Source organism: Myotis yumanensis, unplaced genomic scaffold (assembly GCF_028538775.1).
Source record: "Myotis yumanensis isolate MYYU_CA2020_CCGP unplaced genomic scaffold, mMyoYum1.0.hap1 SCAF_17, whole genome shotgun sequence".
NCBI classification, from domain to species: domain Eukaryota; kingdom Metazoa; phylum Chordata; class Mammalia; order Chiroptera; family Vespertilionidae; genus Myotis; species Myotis yumanensis.
In genome coordinates this window covers 35,442,581-35,464,191 of record NW_027223768.1, presented here as the reverse complement: position 1 = coordinate 35,464,191, position 21,611 = coordinate 35,442,581, and the positions used below count along the sequence as shown (strand labels likewise).

At 53.7% G+C, this 21,611-nt stretch overlaps 1 protein-coding gene across 16 annotated transcripts in view; it reads right to left on the bottom strand.

Moving 5' to 3' along the window:
- The window catches only part of PLEKHA6 (pleckstrin homology domain containing A6), a 135,286-nt gene that overhangs the window by 33,640 nt on the left and 80,035 nt on the right, over positions 1-21,611 (bottom strand). For 5 of the 16 annotated variants that reach the window (XM_070397055.1, XM_070397062.1, XM_070397065.1 and 2 more), the window contains 4 exons: positions 7,394-7,474; positions 6,600-6,714; positions 1,427-1,531; positions 648-720 (listed from right to left, as the gene is read on the bottom strand). In XM_070397055.1, the coding sequence (XP_070253156.1) occupies positions 648-720; positions 1,427-1,531; positions 6,600-6,714; positions 7,394-7,474 (374 nt within the window). Of the gene's footprint in view, positions 1-647; positions 721-1,426; positions 1,532-6,599; positions 6,715-7,393; positions 7,475-9,754; positions 10,212-21,611 lie in introns of those variants that run through there. The other 11 variants (XM_070397058.1, XM_070397053.1, XM_070397056.1 and 8 more) reach the window with 8 other exon arrangements.

Below are 21,611 nucleotides of genomic sequence, written 5' to 3'. Positions count from 1 at the left end.
AAGGGAACAGTCCCTTCTGCTGCAAAGACGTTTCCCCTTCTCTACCCAGTGCCCTGCGTCAGGGCGACAGGCCACCACTGTCACCACCCTGCTTGCTCCCTCTGTGCTCTCCCTGAGACAGTGTTGCTGTGTCACTTTAAAAACACCTTCCTCCTTGTATGCATGCATATAAGCATAACCAATGGACATAAGACACTGGGGAGTAGGGGAGGCCGGGGGATTGTCAAGGGCTGGGGGGGAAAAAAAGGAGACATATGTAATACTCTTTGTAATACTTTAAGCAATAATAAATAAATAAATAAATAAATAAATAAAATAAAAATAAAAACACCTTCCTCGAGGTTGCTGCACCAATGTCGTCAGATCTTTGCCCTCCTCTGCTTTGGAGAGGGTCGGGGGTGAGCGCTGGGTGGACAAAGAGGGCAGAAGCTGGGGTATTTGTCTAGTCCCCATGGATGGAGCACCTGCTAAGTGCCTGCACTGAACACAATGGACAAAACCCGCTGCCTTCGTGGACCGGGCGTGTGTTCCGTGGGAGAGGAGGAAGATGAGCATACACGCTCCAGCCAGTGGGGGACCTGCTGGTAGTGGTCTGGCAGACGGGAGGAGTGGTGGGCACTTGCCCGTCAGGCCTGGGGCAAGCTCACCTTTGTAGTAGAAGAGGCAGCGATCCACCAGGACGAACCAGCGCTTGTTCCACTGCTTGACCCCGGAGCTGGCCTGCGGAGCACGTGGAGAGAGACAGACGGAGGGGCAGTGAGCTGGGCATGGGAGGAGTGGAGGTCATGGGAGGGGCCCTGTATTAACTTTAAGGATATCCCGCCTCTGGTTGCAGCTCGGCCACTAACAAGTGGCAGCAACCCCCTTGAGACCCCAGATGCAGGCACCTGACATGGGGTCATTGCCTGTGACCTTCAGTTCTGTCATCTTGGGCCTCAGGGTTTCCCCCCCCGTCCCCCCTTCCCCTCCCCCACCCCAAAGATAAAAAGGGCAAGAAATGAGCCAGAATGAGTGAGCAGAGGGCAGGCAGGGACAGTGGCAAGGACAATGGGGAGAATTGCTGGACCTAGACTTAAAGGAGACACCACCACCGCCATCCCTGCCATAGCAAGAGGACCAGCTGAGGAGGAGCACGTAGGTTGCTCCAACAGGGTGGGTGGCCCAGCACATTTCAAAATCTTTGTATCTGCCCACCAGGAGATCTAGCTGGATTCCCAAATATGACACCAATTTTTCTGTGTGATTTTGGGAAGATACTTGACTTCTCTGAGCTTTCATAACATTAGGAGACTTATTCACAGAGATACACCAAATGAGCAAGGGGAGGACATACCAAAACAGACACGGACGATGGTAAGCACGGAGGCATTACGGTGCTACAAGGAGAGAGCACTGGGCATGGGGGTGGGAGGCAGAGGGGCCTCACCTGTTTGAAGAGCCAGCCCGCCTTGGTGACAGGCGTGTTGAGGTTCCGCTTCATGGAGTGGGAACGCTTGCCAAAGGCGATGGCCTTGCGGGATGTCCGGGTGGCCTGGGGAGGCAGAGAGAGAAGCTGGCCTGGCTTCTTCCCTCTCCTGCTGCCCGTTCCACCAGCCAGGGGAGCAGCGGTGCCTCTCTGGGTTGTACTGCTCTGGGGTAGCCTGAGGTGCCCTCATGCTGGGAGGCCCACGTGGGAATCATGGATGTGTTACTAACTCAAGAGCACAGCCGCTTAAGTCTGACTTCTTTTCTTATTTCCAAAATCGGGCTCAAATAATAATCCTGCCTGTCTGATAGCGGTGGGCCTTTTGGGGTTTTCTGGGGGAGAAAGTAAGGTTTTTCATTTCACTCCTGGCCTACCCTTCTGCTACTGTCCTTACTCCCTACCTTTCATCGTGCTTGCTGGAAGCCATCAGCTGCAAGTACCTTGCCTGTACCACCATGCTCTCAGAGTCCTGTTCATTCTCAATGTCCAATAGAGCTGGGTATCTGGGAACCCAGCTGGGAACACTGACACGAGTGTCCCAGCTCCTCACTGCCACATAGATACCAGCCTTCTCCCACATCCTGGCATCAGCTCTCTCTCCTGAAGCGCCACGGATCTCCCACCCTTTAGTCCTTCTCACCACCATTGGCTTCCAGAGCATCTTTCTGAGTTGGTCATCCTCTTCGTTCAGTCTTGCCATCACGGTGGCACTGTTCTCGAGGATGACCCACCCAATACCTTAACTTCATTCAACCTTGATGTCCTCACCTCCCAACCCCTCCACCGCCACCCCAGCAATGGACTGTCATGGCCACTCCTTAGACCTGGCTAGCACCTCAGTCCCTTCACGGCTAACATCTTCAGTTCTAACATTCTCATTTTCTGATCAAAACATTCCACCCTTGGATGGGAGACCTCAGCGGCCACACGCACAGGTGACCCCACTCCCTGTGCTCAGCTACACAAGCTTTCCTACGGCACTGGGACCCCCAGCTCTTCAATTCTTCCCTTTTTTTCTGGATCCGTCAGCCACCTCCTGGTTGTAGAGTCCTTTCCTTACAAAGCCTAAACCCCGCAGTAGAGTAAATCAACTGCCCTCTCAAACACCCCATCTGCTGTCTTTCTGCTCACTCTTCTCTAAAACTCAAAATCCCAGATTAATCAAAGTACCCACCCTCCCTGCACTCAGCCAGACTGTGGTGCTGCTGTTGAAAATCACACTGCAATGCAGATGAGGCCACACAGACCCACAGTCCTCAGCCCCAGATGCCATCTCCTCTGAGACTCTGCCCCATCCATAAGCTCTCAAACCTGTCTTCAACTTTTCCTTCTCCCCTGGCTTCTTCTCCTCAGCAAACACACCCAGGTATCTCTTCTTAAACCATCTGTCTGTCTGTTTCTCTCTCTCCACCCCACCCCTACTTACACCTGCCCCCTCATCCCTACACCTGTCAGGTAACACCTTCCCTCCCTTCCCTCTTTCCCTTCAGGGAAAGGCTACTGGGAAGAGCCCTGACTTCCTCTCCTCTCATGCACTCCTCACCCTCCTCCACCTCTTTCCATATCCTTATACATTGTGCCCGTATAATGTCATCCACCAGCAATAAGCTGACAATCCCCTAATGTACATCTAAGACCTCTCTCCTAGCCCCGGTTCATTTGGCAGCTGGTTGTCCAAACAGCAGTAAGAAAAGTACAAAACCAAACTCACCCTCTTTCTATCCAAACTGTTCTTCAGTATTTCTCTTCTTGGTGAATGGTACAGCCCGCCCCGTTGCCCAGACCGGAGCTCTGAACCACCTCACACTCTTCCCTCCGCTCCTTTCTGCAATCACCTATGCAGGGCTAAGCAGTTTATCTTCCTTAAAGTTCTCAAATCTCACTTGTTGCCTCACAGATTGTCCTCTCTTCTGCCATGAACTAAGGGGATCTTCCTAAAAACACGGCATCATCATGTCACTCTCTGAAAATCTCTCACCACCACTCATCACTTAGAAGTGAATGCAAGTTCATCAGCCCAGGACTGAAGGCCAGGTCTGTACAATCAGGCAGGGCCCATAGCCCACCTCTGCCACACTAGCAGGCAGCCCTGCCCCCTGTCGGGCCTAACTCCTGTGCTTCTCTCCTACCCCCATGCCTTTGCTCACTTGCTCTTCCACGGCAGGGGGTGGGGGGAGCCCCATCTCTCTTACGTACAAGTCCAAACTCATTCTTTAAAGCCCATTGCAGACCCCCCACTGCACAGAACCTCCCTGATCCCCCAGAGCCGTGGTCGGCAAACTGTGGCTCGCAAGCCACATGCGGCTCTTTGGCCCCTTGAGTGTGGCTCTCCCTAAGCCTTAGGAGTACCCTAATTAAGTTAGTAACAATGTACCTACCTATATAGTTTAAGTTTAAAAAATTTGGCTCTCAAAAGAAATTTCATTGTACTGTTGATATTTGGCTCTGTTGACTAAGGAGTTTGCTGACCACTGCCCCAGAGCAGCTAGCTGCCCCTCCTCTCCCCTCACTTTTAGAGTCTAGAACTTTCCACCCTGCAGTGGAACTGTTGGCCTTCCGTCTCCTTCATGAGACTGTGAGCTCTTTACAGGGAGGAAGTTTTGCTTATCTCTTTATTGCCAGAGCCTAGCAGCTATAAGAAGCATTGCTAAGTACTTACAGAAGGAAGGAAAGAAGAAAATGGGCTCCCCAAACTGGGAAATAAGATTATTTTTCAAATAAGATTATTTCACTTTTCCAGTAAAATCCCACATAGAAGGCTGAGATTGGCCATGTGAAAAAGTCTAAGAACAGGCAAGTCCCCAAATCTTCCCTTTCCTCTCCGTCCATCATCAGTCATGGTTTCACCTCCACTCAGCAGCCTAGACACTGCTCCCCAAAGCTCCCCACTCCAGCTGTTCTCCTGCCAACCCCTCAGTACTCTAGCCTCCTTGTCTTTCTGTCACTGCTTCCCAGCAACCCTCAGCCTTAGGTCAACCCAACCACCTGCCTTCCCTGCTTCCCAGGCTATGAGCATCGCTGGAGGAAAGCCACACACCTGGGGAGTGGAGCCATACAGATTGAGTCTATGACCCTCCCTGCACTCAGCCAGACTGTGGTGCTGCTGTTGAAAATCACACTGCAATACAGATGAGGCCACACAGACCCACGGTCCTCAGCCCCAGATGCCATCTCCTCTGAGACTCTGCCCCATCCATAAGCTCTCAAACCTGTCTTCAACTTTTCCTTCTCCCCTGGCTTCTTCTCCTCAGCAAACACACCCAGGTATCTCTTCTTAAACCATCTGTCTGTCTGTCTGTTTCTCTCTCTCCACCCCACCCCTACTTACACCTGCCCCCTCATCCCTACACCTGTCAGGTAACACCTTCCCTCCCTTCCCTCTTTCCCTTCAGGGATAGGCTACTGGGAAGAATTGAATCAAAGTACCCACCCTCCCTGCACTCAGCCATCTGTAGATGACCTTTTAACACTACAGATAATATTTCAGATGTCCCTTGTTGACCACTGTTCCTGTTCTCCAAACCTTGGGCATATTCTCAAATTCCCCAATACCTTTCCACCCACCCAGCTTCTCTCAGCAGAAAACCCTACCTCCTACTTCCCAGCAAAGGTTGAGGACATCAGGTGGGAATGCCTTTAACTTCCTAGTCAATGCCGTCTCAGGAAGAACAGCCCTTCCCTATCTAGGCTAACAGCCCCTCTGCATCTGAGTCCTGACTCCCCGGCTTCCCCTTTCTCCTGAACCTATCCACTGGGTCATTCCACTCCTGCTTCTAACACCTTGAAACAAACCAAAATGAACAAAGAAAACCTACCTACATCTTGCATATCACCTAGCTACCACCCTCTGCCCCTCGTTTCCCTTAAGAGTCAAGTTTCCTTAAAAGTTGTTTTAAGCCCTGACTGGTTTGGCTCAGTGGATAGAGCGTCGGCCTACGGACTGAAGGGTCCCAGGTTCAATTCCAGTCAAGGGCACATGCCCCAGTTGTAGGCTTGATCCCCAGTAGGGGGCCTCCAGGAGGCAGCTGATCGGTGATTCTCTTTCTCTCTCTCCCTCTCCCTTCCTCTCTGAAATCAATAAAAATATATTTAAAAAAAAGTTTTTTTAAAAATATTTCAAACATTTTAGAAAAGTAAGGAATAAAGCACCACTACACGTTGTTGTTTTTCTCTAATAAAACATGACAAATAGAGCCGGAACTCCCTTTGAGCCCCTCCCAAACTTCATTACCTTTTCTTCCTCCCCAGAGGCAACCACTGACCCAAAATTAGTCTGCCTGTCCGTGGTTATATGCGTGCACTGCATATTTATCTGTAAAAATGTAGTATTGCTTTTCACGTTTGTATATTTTACATGAATGATATATTTTTCATATTCTACAACTTGCTTTTTACTCAACATTACATTTTCAAGATTTATCCTTATTAATACATACACATCTAGGCCGTTGAATTTTTGGAGAGTACTCCATTGCATGACTAGACCACACTGATTGTCTAGTTTCTTAGAAGAACAGTGTCTACTCTTCAGTGTTTTTCCACCTCCCCTCCCCCCTCCTCTTCAGCCCTCTCTGGTTTGTCTTCCACCCTCATCGCATCACTGGAACTGCCCTGCTCAGGTGTCCAGTCACCATAGTGTTGCTAAGCCCCATGGGTGTTTTCACCCAAGTAAGATCTCATGACATTGACCTCTCTGCGACATTTTTCTCTGGATTACTTCTTCCTCCGGAGACCCTCTTCCTTCCTCCTCCCTTTCTGAGCTCTCAACTGCCATGTCCTTCATGAGCTATCAGTGGTTCTCAATGAGGGTGGGGCAGCTTTGTTCCACAGGAGTCACGTGACAATGTCCAGAGACATTTTTGGTTGTCACATGGTGAGGGCTACTGGCCTCTGGTGGGTAGAGGCCAAGGGTGCTGCTCAACATCCTATAAGGAATAATTCCACACTGCAAAGCATTATCCAACACAGAATGCTAATGGCGCCACGGTGGAGAGGCCCTGGTGTAGATGCTGGTTTTCTGTGAGGTTCTGGTCTGAGCACCTCAACTGCTCATTGGGCCTGTGGACAGAGCTGGACAGGCTAATGCGCTTCCTAGGATTCTTGACTGACAGCCTTCCTTGGTGGCTGGACTCACCCGGACGCTGGGCCGCTCTGGAGGGACCTCCGACACCATGTTGTGGTTGGAAATGTCACTGTTGGTGGTAGCCGGGCGTTTCCCACCTGCTTTATTGGACATGTCCAAGGCCGATCTGATTTCAAGTTGACCCGAAGAGAAGAAAGAGACTATTCAGAACCAAGAAACAATGAAAACCTCCATCCCTGTCCCACCCTGCCACCCCCTGTTCCAACATCAGCACAAAATTAGATCCCTAAGTGCTATCAAGAGGTCATCTCAGCTGCTCCCTCAGCTCTTCTGAGACTATCTGCCAGTAATCCCGGGTGTCTGCTCTTTCTTTCCTGTGAACTTATTGAAAAAACCTCAACCCTAGGACTCTGGAATTCCTTTCCCTTTTCATTTAAAAGACACAATAGCCCAGCGCACTATGAGAGTCATTTAATTATCTTTCTTCTTTCCCTCACTGAGCCAAGATGCAGAGCGAGTGGAATTAGCATTTGGCTCCCGTGGTTGTATCTGATTCCCTCACAACTCCCCTCCAAGGCCCCTGGGTGATGTGCCCAACTCAGGCCTGTCTCGCTCCTCTAGCTCAGCCTGTGAGAGGCACCAACCTGGGACCTGCTACATGTTGGGAAAAGTAGACGAGGGTGTCAAGCCAGAGGGTCTCAGCAGCGTCCATCCTCGGAACTGAGGGGCATGGCCCTAAATCCCTTTGCTCGCCTTTCCCCCGCCCCCTGCTCCTTCCCAGCTGCAAAGTGTGGAGGGAGGTGATCCACGATGGAGAGAACAGGCAGGGAGTGGGGCAAACCTACGTTTTCAAGTCAAATTTTTTGTTTTCTTCCGGGACCTGGCCAGTCACTGGGTGTAGAAATGTGTTCCGTCTTTCATTGTGGCTGTGGAGGCAAAAGAGAGAAATCGTGGTCAAGACGAAGAAAGCGGAGACACCGCAAAGGGTGGAGAGTCCCTGGGCAGGGAGAGGGATGGCGACCACGTGGGAGCTCGTCCCTCTGTCCTCCAGTGGGATCCTGAGGCGGGTGAGATGGAAGCAAACGGAACGTCGGGCTGTGGAGAGAGCAGCGCAGTCAGGTTGGGGAAGACACCTTTCACTGGTCAGTGTTCACTACTTACTGGAGACCCCTGAGGCTGGAAATGAGCCCATGTAACCTGTGGTCACCCTGGGCAGGTGTGGGGTGGGCAGGGGACTCCAACAGCCAAGATTTCACGTGTGGTATTGTCCCCTGCCAGGGACAAGGCCTGCCAGTGCTCCACATAAAAACTGCTCACTCATTTCTGCTAAGAGAATCCTCCCATGACCTTGGACTCCTTCCCCTGCTGCTCTGTGTTCTATCTCTTAGGAGAAATGAGAGACACAGAAACTCCATTCCTGAGCTTGGGCTGGGACCACCCCCTCACCCCCTTCCCCCCCCCCACCCCACACACACACACTCAGCCCAGGGTCTCCCAGGCTAAGCGTTACTGGGTATCGCTGAGACCTCAGGCATGTCCCACAGTCGGGTTAAGTGCTGGCTCAGCAGTCAGATCTAATGGAAGGATGTGTGGCCCAGAAGTGGGGTGCTGTGAGGACAGCCTGCAGGAAGCAGGGGGCATGGGCCAGGGCGGGGTCGGTGCAGAGGCAGATGGGGAGCAATATTGTGGAGGCTCCTTTGGCAAGTCCTGCGGTGCCTCCCAGCTGACTGAACGTCAGGCCAGTCAGTTCCCTGGTGGCTCTTTGGGTAGATGGGGGAGGAGATGAATGTGGAGGGAGCTGGTACAGAGGGTCTGAGCCACAGATGGCAGCCATTTGAGATGGATTCGCCACCCAGGGGACCACCTGGCAAGAAAGTTGAAGGAGACGCAAGCATGCAGCCTGTGAGGGCTGGGAGGGTGCTGAGTCCTCCTCACCCAGCCCTGGGGAGACACAACCAGGACAGAGCCTGCTGAGGTTGTACCGAGGCTGTGGGTCCTCACACCGGCCACACCAGCACCCCCACAGCGGAGGGCCAGCTGGTCAGCTAGTGCCACGGCAAAGAGACTGGAGCCTGGCCCCTTCAGCTGCACAAGAGAAGAAAAAGAACCTTGTGGAGACCCTTTCAATAGCCCCGGGACACATCCCAGCCCCTGGGCTGCCTGTTGAAGCCAAAGATAATATCAAAGGATATTTTTCTGGCTTCCAAACCAGCCATGTTGAGATCAAATTCAAAGGCATGTAGTGGATGGAAGCACAGCGGGGTGGTGGTGATGGCCTAGGGCAGTGGTTCTCAACCTTCTGGCCCTTTAAATACAGTTCCTCATGTTGTGACCCAACCATAAAATTATTTTCGTTGCTACTTCATAACTGTAATGTTGCTACTGTTATGAATCGTAATGTAAATATCTGACATGCAGGATGGTCTTAGGTGACCCTTGTGAAAGGGTTGTTCAACCTCCAAAGGGGTCGTGACCCACAGGTTGAGAACCGCTGGTCTAGGGGGAAAGCTGGGTTTTGCGGCCTGGGCTTGCTGGCCAGGACCCTGTCCGGCCAGCGTCCACCTGGCCCGGGTTCTAACACGAGTATATTGATCACCTGCTCCAGCTTCTCAAACTCTCTTCCTTCCTCCCTGCCAGGTGCAACCAGGACACTCTCTTCAACTTACCCACAGGGGACCTTCGCAAGGATGGGTGGCTGTTTTCAGTCACCCTCATCCCTGGCTCTGACCCCCGGGCCCAGGGGGCGGGCAGTCTGACAACAAAGGTCCTTCAGGTGCCAAGGTCTCTGCTTTTCCCATGTGACACAGGGCACCTGTCCCCGCCCCAGTCCCCTGTGCTTTACACTTTACACACTCCTGTGCTAACTCTGCTGACACCTTCCCTGCAGGCACCAGTACACATACACATACACACACACACGTACACACGCAGTCTGCTGTCAGCTGGCACTGTTTTCAGGGCACCGCGAATTCCTCCCTGCCCCAGACGCTCTACCCAGCAACCCCTACAAATGACGTCCTCTCTCCAGCCCGGCACCGCCAGTTCCAGCACAGCTTCCCCTTGACAAGCACTGCAATGCAGCAGCCACGGACCTAACCGTCTCCCGCCTCCAGGGCGGGTCGGCAGACCCCCCACTCTGAAACCCGGGGCCAAGGAGCCGCCAACTCCACCTGCTCTCGGCTTATGTCTGCTGAAGAAATCCCTACCTGACCCGGCGATCGGCCCGAAACTTCAACATCGTTTTGGCAGCTCTGTCCCCGTTCGTCAGCCTCGGAGGACCTCCCAGCCACCCTGCTCCTACCATCCTCTGAGCAGTAAGTCCTTCGGTCCCTGGCCGAGCTCCAGACGCTGCTGATCCCCCCTCCCTCCCGGCTCTAGCACAAGGGAAGGGGGCGGGCTCTCCCCAGGTGGTGGGAAGGGTGACCAGGTGCTCTACGGGCCGGTGGCTCCCCAGCATCCAGCCCATCAGAGTGCTCCCGGCAGAGTAAAGCGAGCGGGCGACCCCTCCCAGTCCAAGTCCCCCAGGAGGACATGCTGAGACGGAGATAGGCGTATGGAGCAGATGTACACCTTCCAGGTCATCCGACCTCACTGAGCTAAGGACACAGAGCAGCTGGGCAGGCGGAGGAGTCTGGGGCTGGCATGCCCGTCTGCACAGCAGAAGCTCAGCCAGCCGACCTGGGGGAAGACAGTCAGTCCTCCCTGCCTGCGACTCCCAGCCCAGACGCTCCGATGCTGTGGGCTCAGGGGTTAAAGGAAGCTCCGGATTCGTGTGCTATTGCTGCCCGGACGCTGAGGTGGGTCGGTCTCCTCTCTCCTCGCCCAGCCTGCCCAGCCTTCTTCTGTCTGGACAGGAGCAGAATGAGCAAAGCTTTGCCAAGTCCCCCGCGCACTCCCTTTGGACACAGCGCCAGCGCACTTGCTCTCGGCTTGGGGTGGTCCAGCAGAGGAGCACGTGGAGCTGGGGAGCCAGAGCCGGTGGCAAGAGCCAGCTTCTTTGCTCAGGAGAAACGGAAGGAAAGCTTCTTTCCAAAGCTCGTGAGAAGAGGGCGGCGAAGGAGCTCAGGGGGTCACTGTGTGTTCATTTCTGAAAATCTTCCAGATGCGATATGATGAACTCCAGCTGGCACCGTCAGATCTGCTCAAGGGCAAGGGGAGCTGCGCTGTCGTTCACTCCCCTGAACTCTCCACACCGCAGATGGTCAAGTTTCCCCTTCTCGGGGCATCCTCCAGGGCTTAGGGCCCTCGGGCTGCAAGGGCCGCTGAAGGTCATCTCCTCCATCCCCCGCCTCCAGGCACGCCCGCTGGCTCTCCGGTCAGTCTCCTTAAGTGCCTTGCTTGTTCGTAAAGGGTTCTCACAAAGAAGGCTCCAGACCCACTGTTGTCTTATACCGCCGAGATGTCCCTTCTGATACCAATTTCCAGTTCCTCTGGCTTTCCAGATCATTCCATTTTTGTCTTCGGGTGATAGAATCCTTTCTGACCAACATAGTTCCTTTTAGCAGCACCAGGCATTCTGTTGACATCATAGTCCGTTGTTATGGCAATTCTGTGATGTCACAACAGACACTGAAAGGGAGGGGCTAATCTAATTTTTGGACTGAGGGTAGAACTCAGTCAGAGGACAATGCAATCAGCGACCAGAAAAGCAAATGGACAACATTATTATTTAACCCATGGTGGAGCGAGCTGGTTGGATACAGCTGGGGCCTCAGCTGCTGATACTTAAGCAACGAATCCTAAATTCCAAAGGCCAATATACTCAGACATTGAGTGGTACGTTTGCAAATGCTTCGTCCTAATGACAAGAGGCTTTGGTTTCCAGATGCTACACCCTCCCACCAGCTACCTGCGCCCTGCTATGGGCAGGAAGAACGGGACCCTCTCCTGGTGCGCTCCTGAGGCGTCTGCCCATGCATAGCAGGAACTCAGCATCTGCTGAATGAATGAGCCAGTGAATGAACAAAAGAAACTCGCCATGCTCTCATTTAATTTTTATCCACCTGCATTTGGAGTTTGACATTCTATCACCAAGGGCTTCCCTATCTCTGCTCTCTCTTAAAATTAATTACTTCCTCTCCACAAGAGAAGCTGTTTCTGCCCCCTCATTCCCTCACTCAGCTCCCCTGCCTGGCTCCCCCTTGAATATCCAGCTTGGCTTGGATCCATCTTCATTAGGAGGGGAAGAAAATTAAGCTCATTGGCACAGGAGGAGGGGGCGGGGGTGCATTGGGAAAATGAGTTTTCATCCTCTAGAAGCAAAAATACCCCCTTTTTCTTCCCGGCTGAGCTCAGGGGCCTCCCACAGCCTTTGCTTAAGTTGCAGGTTGAATTACTTCTCCCAGTGAGGACAGCACGGGGAATAGGAAGGAAGGCTCAAGGGTTTGCCCGGCCGGTTGAGAGCTCTGAGACTCTGGGTTACATCAGCACGCGGCACCCACAATGTCTAGCCGGGGTTCTTTTCCTTCGCCACTAAATTGCACATACGGCAGGTTCCCATTGCAGGTTAGTCAGCAGGTGCAGGACACAAAAGGAGGAAGCAGGAGAGGTAACCATGTCACTTTCCTCTGTCCTTTCTTCTGGGAGAGCAAAGGGCCTCCATTTCTCAAGGACAAGGGGTTATCCATCTCCAAATGGACCTCCTAAATGCCACCAGGGAAAGGCAGTAAAGTGGATTTGGGGGTGGAAGCAGGAGCACCCCTAAACTCCTGGGCTGCTCCTTAGGTGTTCACCTTGGCCGTTGTACCTATGAAGGCGGTGCCCATGGCAGTGCCATCAGTGGAAAGACAATTGGCTAAACCAGGCTTCTGGTCCAAGATCCAATGTGAATGAGCACTTTGATTTGACCTCTCACGTGAAAATGAGACACCTTCTAATCCTATAAAACAATAGCTGTAAACTTCCAAAATGCGAAATGATTTATGCATAAGAGACCGTGGTTATGATCGTTTTGCTTAAAAACAAAGAAATATGCCAGGTGCTGGATAGAAAATGACATCACATGGTCTCAGGCGCTAGCAGGCTGGGCATGTGGGGCTGGCGTTCCAGAAGTGCCAAGACCGTTGAGTGACAAAGAGAAGAGGCAGGCCCTCTCCGCTGGGCAGGCATCTGTCTCTCCATCTATTGGGGCTTTTCCACAGTTCAAGAGCCTCGGCGTCCTCGTGACAGCCTCCCTGCAGGGAGAAGTGTCCTGGTTCCTCTCCAGGCGTCCTCCCCAAGAGTCGGCCTCTATCTGGAGTGATGTCTGGCACTGAACAGTCAAAAGCAGCACATGCAACCTGGGTCTTCCCGGCCCCGTGCAGGCATGCATGCTTGCACACGCACACCCCCAGGCTGGACGCCCAGAGCTCCCACTGTGATAAATATTAAACAACTGGAGAAAGACACTCAGCTCCTTGCAGCCCCAGGCCCCTCGGTTATCTGCCGTCCACCAGGCCGCTTCATTTCCATAGCTCCCGAGAATCTGCTGGCGAGAATTAGCCCTGGCCCGGCCTCCTCATCCTCAGACCGGCGCTGGCTTCTGGCCTTACAGCTCATTAGATGGAGAGAGGACGGCGAGGTGAGTGGGCGGCAGGGCGGCCTCTGGCCCATCCCTCTCGCTTCCTTCTTCCCCCAGCAAATTCCAAGCCAGCGCTGTCCACACTCCAGGGAGGATTTCTGTGGTCAGAGGAGGAGAAGGTGGGGGGAGCTTTGGCTTCCCCTCTCCTCCTCCCCCTCTGGATCGCATCGTTATTTTCAAGGCACTTTATCTGCTCCGGCATTCTGTCCCAATTAAAAACCAGCGAGGCTTACATTTCCAGCAACCCTGATGTGCCTGCTTCCTGGAGCGCCCCCAGGCATTCCTGGGAAAACATCCTCTCCCCAGCCAACCTCTCCCCGCCGCCGCCAGAGTGCCTCTGTGGTCCCCACTGCTGTTGCACACAGAGAGGAGGCCCAAGTGAGTCAGGCCTGGTGCCAACTCTGGGCATGTGCAAGTGAGGAGCCTCCTTTCCATGTGCTGCCCACAGACCCAAACACCAGGTCTGCAGGCTCTGGGGGCCCAGCTGCCGGGGGCGGGTGCATTTGCACTGGTTCCCTCTCCTCTCTGTCCTGGCCCCGCCCCTCCTCCTATGCCACAGTCATTTCCCAACTGTCAAGAAGAGGGTGTCCTCCTGCAAGCCAGCGAGCTTAGCCCTCTGAAGATGCTCAGTAAACCCGCGCTGCTCTTTCCTGCTTAACTCTGCCAGTGCTCACACCCGCTCCCTACCCTCGGGGCCTGAACACATTTCCTTACCCACCTCCCCCGCAGGGGAAGGCCAGGCTGCCTGGGCACTGCCTGGGCCCGCACCTCAGGCAGACAGCACAGAGCTGGCCCAGGGGCCAAGGGGTGGAAATCACGAATAAGACCCAGGTCTCCTCCCTCCCACCCCATGTGGATGTCCTTCCCCGAGTCTCACTGTAGCATCTCCTAACCCCTGCCCTGGGCCTCTGCCTCCCTTTTCTTCAATAACAGGAGAGGGGGAAACCTAAGGAAGCAGGGAAGGGTGGGAGGGCCTGTGTCCTCTTTAGTCAGGGCAACGGCTCATTGTGTGCACGTGTACACGTGTCTAGGTGTATATATGTGTTTATGCATATGTCTGTGTATGCATGTGTGAATGTGTGTATGTGTGTATCTCTGTGATGCATGAGTGTGTGCTATGTGTATAGTGTGTGTTATATAGTTTGTGCATCTATGTATGTGTATGCGTATTGTTTGTGAAGTATGTTTCTATGCCTAGTGTGTCTGTGTGACTGTGTGTGTAAATGTGTGTGAATGAGTGCCGTGGTGTGTAAATGTGTGTATGTATGTTGTATGTGATGTATGTCTATGTGTTATGGTGTGTGCATGTGATGTATGTCTATGTGTTATGGTGCGTGCATGTGTCTATGTGTGTACATGTCTATTGTGTATGCATGTAAGTTTGTACCTGTGTGTAAAGTGTGTATGTGTAATATGTATGTTTACATTGTGTTTGATGTATGTATAGTATGTGTAAGTGTAGGCATGTCTATATGTGTGTACATGTCTACAATGTATGTGCGTCTATGTGTGTGCAATGTGTGTAGTGTATATGTGGGGGTACATGTATGTAAATGTGTATGTAAATGTGTATGTAAATGTGTGTGTGTATGAATCTCTCTCGGGGGAACTTTGTGGGGAATCTTCATGTTGATCTTCCACCCTAACTTGGACTATCTCATCTTCAAACTGATTATTTTGCTCTGTGATCTCCTTTGTCTTCTGAAGAATAAAGGTGACCGGGGTGGCTATTCAGCATTGCCACGCCGGTTATGAAAATGTGGACCTTCTGCCTTATTGGTTAGTAAAGAGCTGCTCCGCCAGCCTCCTCCACCTGCCCCCCCCCCCACACAAGCCTGTGACCCGGCCCTCCCCACGTCTGGGTGACCCAGAGATGCCGCGGGGCCTCCAGGACTCCCGTGTCCTTCACATTGCTACATTACTGAATGCCGCTCCTGGGACAGCCGTTCCTTAACTGTCTGAACACAATGTCCCTTCAAGTGTTAAAAACTGGTTCTTGGCCCAGAGATCGTCATGGGCAGGATGCAGGCATGGCCCCTCACACCCTGTCCCAACGTGGAAAAGTGGGCCACCCAGTTCCCTGGGGCCCCTCACACTCCCGTCCCTGCTTTGGTTTGCTCCCTGCGAGGGGAAGGACAGTGAGAGGGGGAGGGCAAGGAGCTCCCAGAGTGCCAGCTCCACATCTTCCTTCTCCCAGCCCTTCCTGCCCAGTGGCCCTGCTCAGCCAGATAGGAGGGGGAAGGAGGCTCCAGTCCCCTCCCTGCAACCTCCACGTTGCCTTCTCCTGACAGCCACTGGGAAGGAGTGCTGAGAGGTAGGGCAGGGCAATCATTAATTACCCCGCCTCCCCAGCTGAGCCCCACCCCAACCCCCTACCCTTCAGAGGCTGAGGCGGCCCAGCTGTCCTCTCGGCCCCGTGGAAGGTCACTCACTCCCAGCTCAGCAGCTTTGGTTCTGGCCCCGCAGAGAGCTGTGACCGGCCCGCCAGGAAGAATTCCACAAAGTAAGTGTTTGCATGAAGCTGGGCTGATGTCCCTCCTTCCACACCCTCCAAAGCTACAAATGCCTTCTTGGGTCCCAATCCAGCAACGTGAGAGGGACAAGCTGTTCTATGCCTTCGTTTCCTCCTTTTAAGAATGAAACAATGGCAATAGCAACGTCCTGTTCAGACAGTGCCATTTTCCCACCAGACTGGACAGCAGAGGAGGAGAGGAGGTAGTGCTGAGAGGGGGTGCAGAACTGAGGGAAAGAACCGCATGCAAGAACGTATTCTCTGGTTTTCACATTGGGAGGAAGGCAAGGCCCATTTTAGAGTCAGGGACACTGAGGCCCACGGCCCCAGCTATGGCGACAGGAGAGACGAGACAAAGTTCCCGTGTCCTTGGTGGCCCCAGTCCCTTCTATCTACCCAACCTGAGCTCCTTGTGTCCAGGAAAGAAAAGGAAGAGAGTTTCGTGGCCCAGGGTGATTCCAGCTTCACAGGCTGCCGGGGGACACAGGGATGAAAGGCACAGACCCTCTCATTCGTCACCCCTGTGGGCATAGGTCTGGGGACTGTGTGATGTGGCGGTGGTGGGGACTACTGTCTAGGTATAGAGGTGTGGCGGGAGAGCCACACCCACACTGCACACAGCCTAGCCTTCTTTGTCACTGTGCCCTGGCCAGCACCTCGCACATAGCAGGACCCGAATGGCCGTCTGATGGAGCGGCTGTGGAGGCGGGCTCGGTCCGCCCGCGGTGCGGGCGGGGGCATGTGCCTTCTGCTTTGTGGTGTTGAATTGTGAGTGGGAGAGGCAGGAGAGCTCAGCCTCAAATCCTCTCACGGGATCCCATGGGCCGGTTCTCCATCTGCTCCGGGCCCCTCCTCTCCCTGCCCCTCCCCTACTGGCCAGCCGGACTCTGGTAAGAGTCTACAAAGCAGAGGACTTGTCTGGGGAGGAGGAGAGCAATACATCAATGGGAGTGGGAGAGTAGGAGCTGGGCGACTACTTCCGGAGGAAGGAGCCTTTCCCTGGGGGCAGGGGGAGGTGCACGGGGTGAGGGTGTAGAGGCAGGTGGGATGGCAGCAAAGCTCCAGGGCAGGTTGCTCCTGGGGCCCAGGGAGGCTCAGCTGCGTGCCTCCTGGACTGGGAGTCACGGGCCAGCAGGGACGCACATGGATTGTGGGAAATTCTGAACACGTCCTTTGCCAGGACTGAGTCTGGAACGTCCCATGTGCTTGGGGAGCTTGCCTAGCGCTCTGGGGGCAGAGGAATGTCCTGGATTGCTATCTGCTGTGGTGGGGACCCAAAGGGAGCATGGAGACGGGCCACCGGCAGAACCAGCCAGAAACCAGCCGTGCCTGGAGGGTCGCCGGTGCCTTCTCCCTCTAAGGACTGAGGACAACCACCAGAGCTCCTGTGGCATCTCGAGCAGAAAAGCACGATGTGGAGGGAAAGGACTTGTAGACATTTGAAGAAAGTTGTCTGATGAAGACAAAGAATGGACCGTGCGGACTACCCTGAAGGAAAGGGGTGGGCAGGGCTCCCAGAGCCAGAAGTCTCTACTGTTTCCTTCCTGGGCCTCAGTTTCTGCATCTGTAACCTGGACGGATACCGGAGTTGCTGGGGGATTAAACAAGATCACACTGAACATCTAAGACAGCACTTTTCAACCTTTTCCATCTCCTGGCACACACAGACTGATTACTACAATTCTGCGGCACACCAAGAAATATATATTTTTTGCCAATCTGACAAAAGTATAAATTTGATTGATTTACAAAAAAATAATAATAAAAGTGATTTTACCTATACTTGTATCATAAGGTTTTCTGGTACCAAGAATTAACCAATAAGGCACAACCTTATTATGCAATCCTATATAATAATCCTACATAATAAAGAGGTAATATGCAAATTGACCATCATGCCCTCGCACAAGATGGCCAGCAGGGGAGGGCAGTTGTGGGAGACCAGGCCAGCAGGGGAGGGCAGTTGGGGGAGACCAGGCCATCAAGGGAGAGCAGTTGGGGGGGGGGGGGCCTGCAGGGGAGGGCAGTTAGGAGTGACCAGGCTGACGGGAGGGCAGTTAGGGACAACCAGGCCAGCAGGGGAGGGCAGTTGGGGGGGGGGGGGGTCAGGTCTGCAGTTGGGGGTGACTGGGCCGGCAGGGGAGGGCAGTTGGGAGTAATCAGGTCGGCAGGGGAGTAGTTAGGCATCGATCAGGCTGGCAGGGGAGTGGTTAGGGGGTGATCAGGCTGGCAGGCAGAAGCAGTTAGGGGCAATCAGGCAGGCAGGCAGGCGAATGGTTGGGAGCCAGCAGTCTCGGATTGTGAGAGAGATGTCCGCTAAGGGGTCCCAGATTGGAGACCCCTTGAATGAATTTCGTGCACTGGGCCTCTAGTGTAAACAATAAGATGCAACCCTAGTATATGACCTATATATTTATGGTTCAAGATCGGACAGCTATTGCTGTGTTGGCTGTTGTCATTTTTTATTTGCCAATCTAAGGGAGAAGGGGTCAGTGCCCCTGACTAAAGAGTCAGGTATTGCATGCTTTAGAAATTCTTGGGGCACACCGGTTAAAAATTGCTAGTCTAGGGAAATGCTTGACACCCAATAGTTGCTCAGTAAGTGGCTGATGTCACAATCATTAATAAAGTAAAGGGATAAAATAAAACAAGGAGCACTATCTCAGATCTGTGCCAGCCAATTTAACAGCCATTAGTCATAGGTAGCTATTTACAATTAATGCATCCGAATGAAATAAAATTAAAATCCAGCTCCTCAGTCATACCAGCCACATTTCAATGGCGGCCATGGCTGCCACAGTGGGTGGGGCAGCGGTAGCAGCTCCACAGGCAGGGCAGTCTATTGGACGGCGCTGGGCTCGGTGTCTCCAAGCCACTCTCCAGCTCTAACACTTAACTCCCGACCCGCTTGTCCTTCCACAGCTTGTGCTCAGGGTCCTCAGGGAATTACATGTGCCCTGACAGTCCTCCGTTAAACAAAGAGGAAGGGGAACCTACTGCCAATAACAATAACAAAAATGTTGAAAATCTAAAACCAAATAATACATTTCAAAATCCAATTAAAATTAATTTGGATAATCCATCATTTTTTAATAGTATATGTATGAAGACCCCCCTCCAGAGTTTAAAACTATTGTTACTAACAGCCCTACTGGGGCAGGTGGGGGTGGGCGAGGCATTAGGGAACGGTTATAGCATAGCTCCGGAAGGTGAGAGAGGAGAGATGAAAAGGGGAAGAGTTCAGGAGGAAAAGTCTAGACACACAGGGACGTGTTCCTCCCTCCTGATTGCCTTTTTCTTTTTTTTCTTTTTTGCTTGGATTGGCCAACTTCTGGCCGAGGCTGGAGGAGGGGAGAAGAAAAGTGGTCTGCAGGGTCTTTTGGTCTAGAGCAGCGGTTCTCAACCTGTGGGTCGCGACCCCTTTGGGGATCAAACTACCCTTTCACAGGGGTCGCCTAAGACCATCAGAAAACACATATATAATTACATATTGTTTTTGTGATTAATCGCTATGCTTTAATTATGTTCAATTTGTAACAATGAAAATACATCCTGCATATCAGATATTTACATGACGATTCATAACAGTAGCAAAATTATAGTTATGAAGTAGCAACGAAAATAATTTTATGGTTGGGGGTCACCACAACATGAGGAACTGTATTAAGGGGTCGCGGCATTAGGAAGGTTGAGAACCACTGGTCTAGAGCAAGACAAGCCAGCAGGGGGGCGGGGAGGGGGGACCTAGGAGCTGCCACCAAGTACAGCGGGCTTAGGAGTCTTCCTTCCCCTGCACCTGCCTGGTCCCCACCCAGCACCCACCCAGACCTGGATGGAACCTGTGCTAACACATGGCACATGAAGCAGGGGCCAGGGTCTGCTCGGGGCAACTGTGGCTTAGAGAAGGGAGGATGGAAGAGGTACTCCCAGGCCTAGACCCCAGCCTGGAGCCCAGACAGGAAAGAGGGGCCCTGGGGAGGAAGGGAAAAGGAGGGAGAAAGGGAATCAGGTAAGGGGCACTGCTGCTCTCTCCCTGTCCCCCTGCCGTGCAGTGGCCTTGAAGGAAGACGAGCCATGACAGGAGGAACGTGCTTTGGGAGGTCAGTAGAGAGGAAGACAGGTCTGGGCCAGGACAGAAGCCAGTCTTAGTAAGTGACACCTGAGTAACAGGTGCTGCTGCCTACACCTGTCGGAGCATATGAGTAACCGTCCTGCTGCTGCAGCTTCTGTCTGGGCCTGGGAATAGCACGCGCTACATAATTCACAGGGCCCTGTGCAAAACAAAAATGCAGGGCCCCTTGCAAATTAAGATTCTCAGGATGGCAACAGCAGAGGGGTGCACCAAGCCCTCCTGAGCATGCAGGGCGACTGCACGGGTTGCACGCCCAGGGAGCCCCCACGGGCTGGAGTGCCCATGCCCCCGTGTGCTTCTCCCAAAGGCTGGTCACGTGGCAGCTCACTCCCGGTACAAGGCAGAGCACGACCCGTGGCCCCCTCCTCTCCAGTCTCTACCCCCACCCCCCACCCCCCGGCTTGGCTCACATGCCCAGAAACTGGCTGTTGTGCTCTTGCCCTGCGGCGCCCAGGGCTGGCACCTCCCCCTCGCTGAGCCTGGTTTCTGTTTGCCCGCGGGCAGTCCAGCCAGAGAAAGCACCAGGAAGAGCCAGCACCCTGTGGGTTAGCCCTATCTCTGGGATCTGCCTCAAGACTGGCACGGGCGCACTCTGTGCCTCCCACAGACGCCTCCGGGGCCGCCTCCCACCACCATGATTTCACCCCAACCTCTTTCCTCCCCAGAAAGAGGCCGAGGACAAAAGGGCTCCCGGCTTAGGGGGCAAAGTCAACAGTTCTGCTTTGGAGGCTAGTAAGGCCCTCATTTCCGTCACGTGCATGTGCGGGCACACACGGACCTCAGCTGAGAGCAGTCGGCCGGTCCACCCCCTGCGACAGAGCCAGGTGCTCTGGCCACACTCTGCACGGTCGGACTTGTCACGAGACGGGGCCGGAGTGGGAGAGCCCTGTTTCGGAGGTTGCGGGAATGAGGGTCCTAAATGGGAAGTTGAGGACAGCGGCCAGCAAGCACCTGCACCCAAAAGATTGGCGGCCTTTCTGCCTAGGTTTCAACTTTGCTGCCCAATGACAACTTTGTCTTCGTAAGGAGTTAAGAGTTCTCCCCCCAACTCTCTGCACTGGCTGTGTCTCCCGTCCACGTCTCCAGCCTAAATAACAGGGATGCAGGGCAGGCACATCTCAGTCTCCTCCGGCTGTGCCTCCTCCCCGGCTGTCCCAGGAGGTCGGCCCTCGAGAGGCCCTAGCTGTGCTCTGCCCGGAGCAGGAGACAATGGCTCCGAGAGGGAGGCAGAGCGGCCGCGGCAGCTTTGTGTGGGGTGGCCAGGGACCATTGTCTCCACCTCGGAACAATGGTTTGCATCTCTGGCTCCCGTGCCCAGTAGTTCGCCCCCTGGATGGACTAACCCAGCCCTGGAGGTTCCCTTCTAATAAACAGGCTTGATACAGAAATCTGGCCCCAAGCTGGGGGTTTGTGTCCGGCTGCAACAAAAGCCGGCTCCAGCTCAAGAAAAGACACGGGTGCATCTGAGTGTGCCCTCACCTGTCCCAGAGCCACCCAGATAGACAGACACACAGATAGGGGACAGACAGCCAACCACTCACTCACCGGAGCGCTCTGCGGGCCCTCTGCTCTCACTCCTGTCACACTCAGCAATAGGGAAAAGGCTTCCCTTGAATACTCACCAGGTCCCTGGGGGGTAGCAATCATTAACAGCCACACATGCTGGCTGGCCTTAACCCCTTCAGCGCTGGGCCGGCTCCAGCTGGCTGGTGGGCAGCCCTGTCCCCTCTCCCCAGTCCCGAGGAAGTGGCAGTTCCCACCTCGCCGCCACGCCATGCACCTGAGCAAGTGCTGCCTCCCATGTGCAGGGGAGCCCTCTAGTCCCACCCCGGCCGCCCCGCCTGATTGGCGCTCACTCGC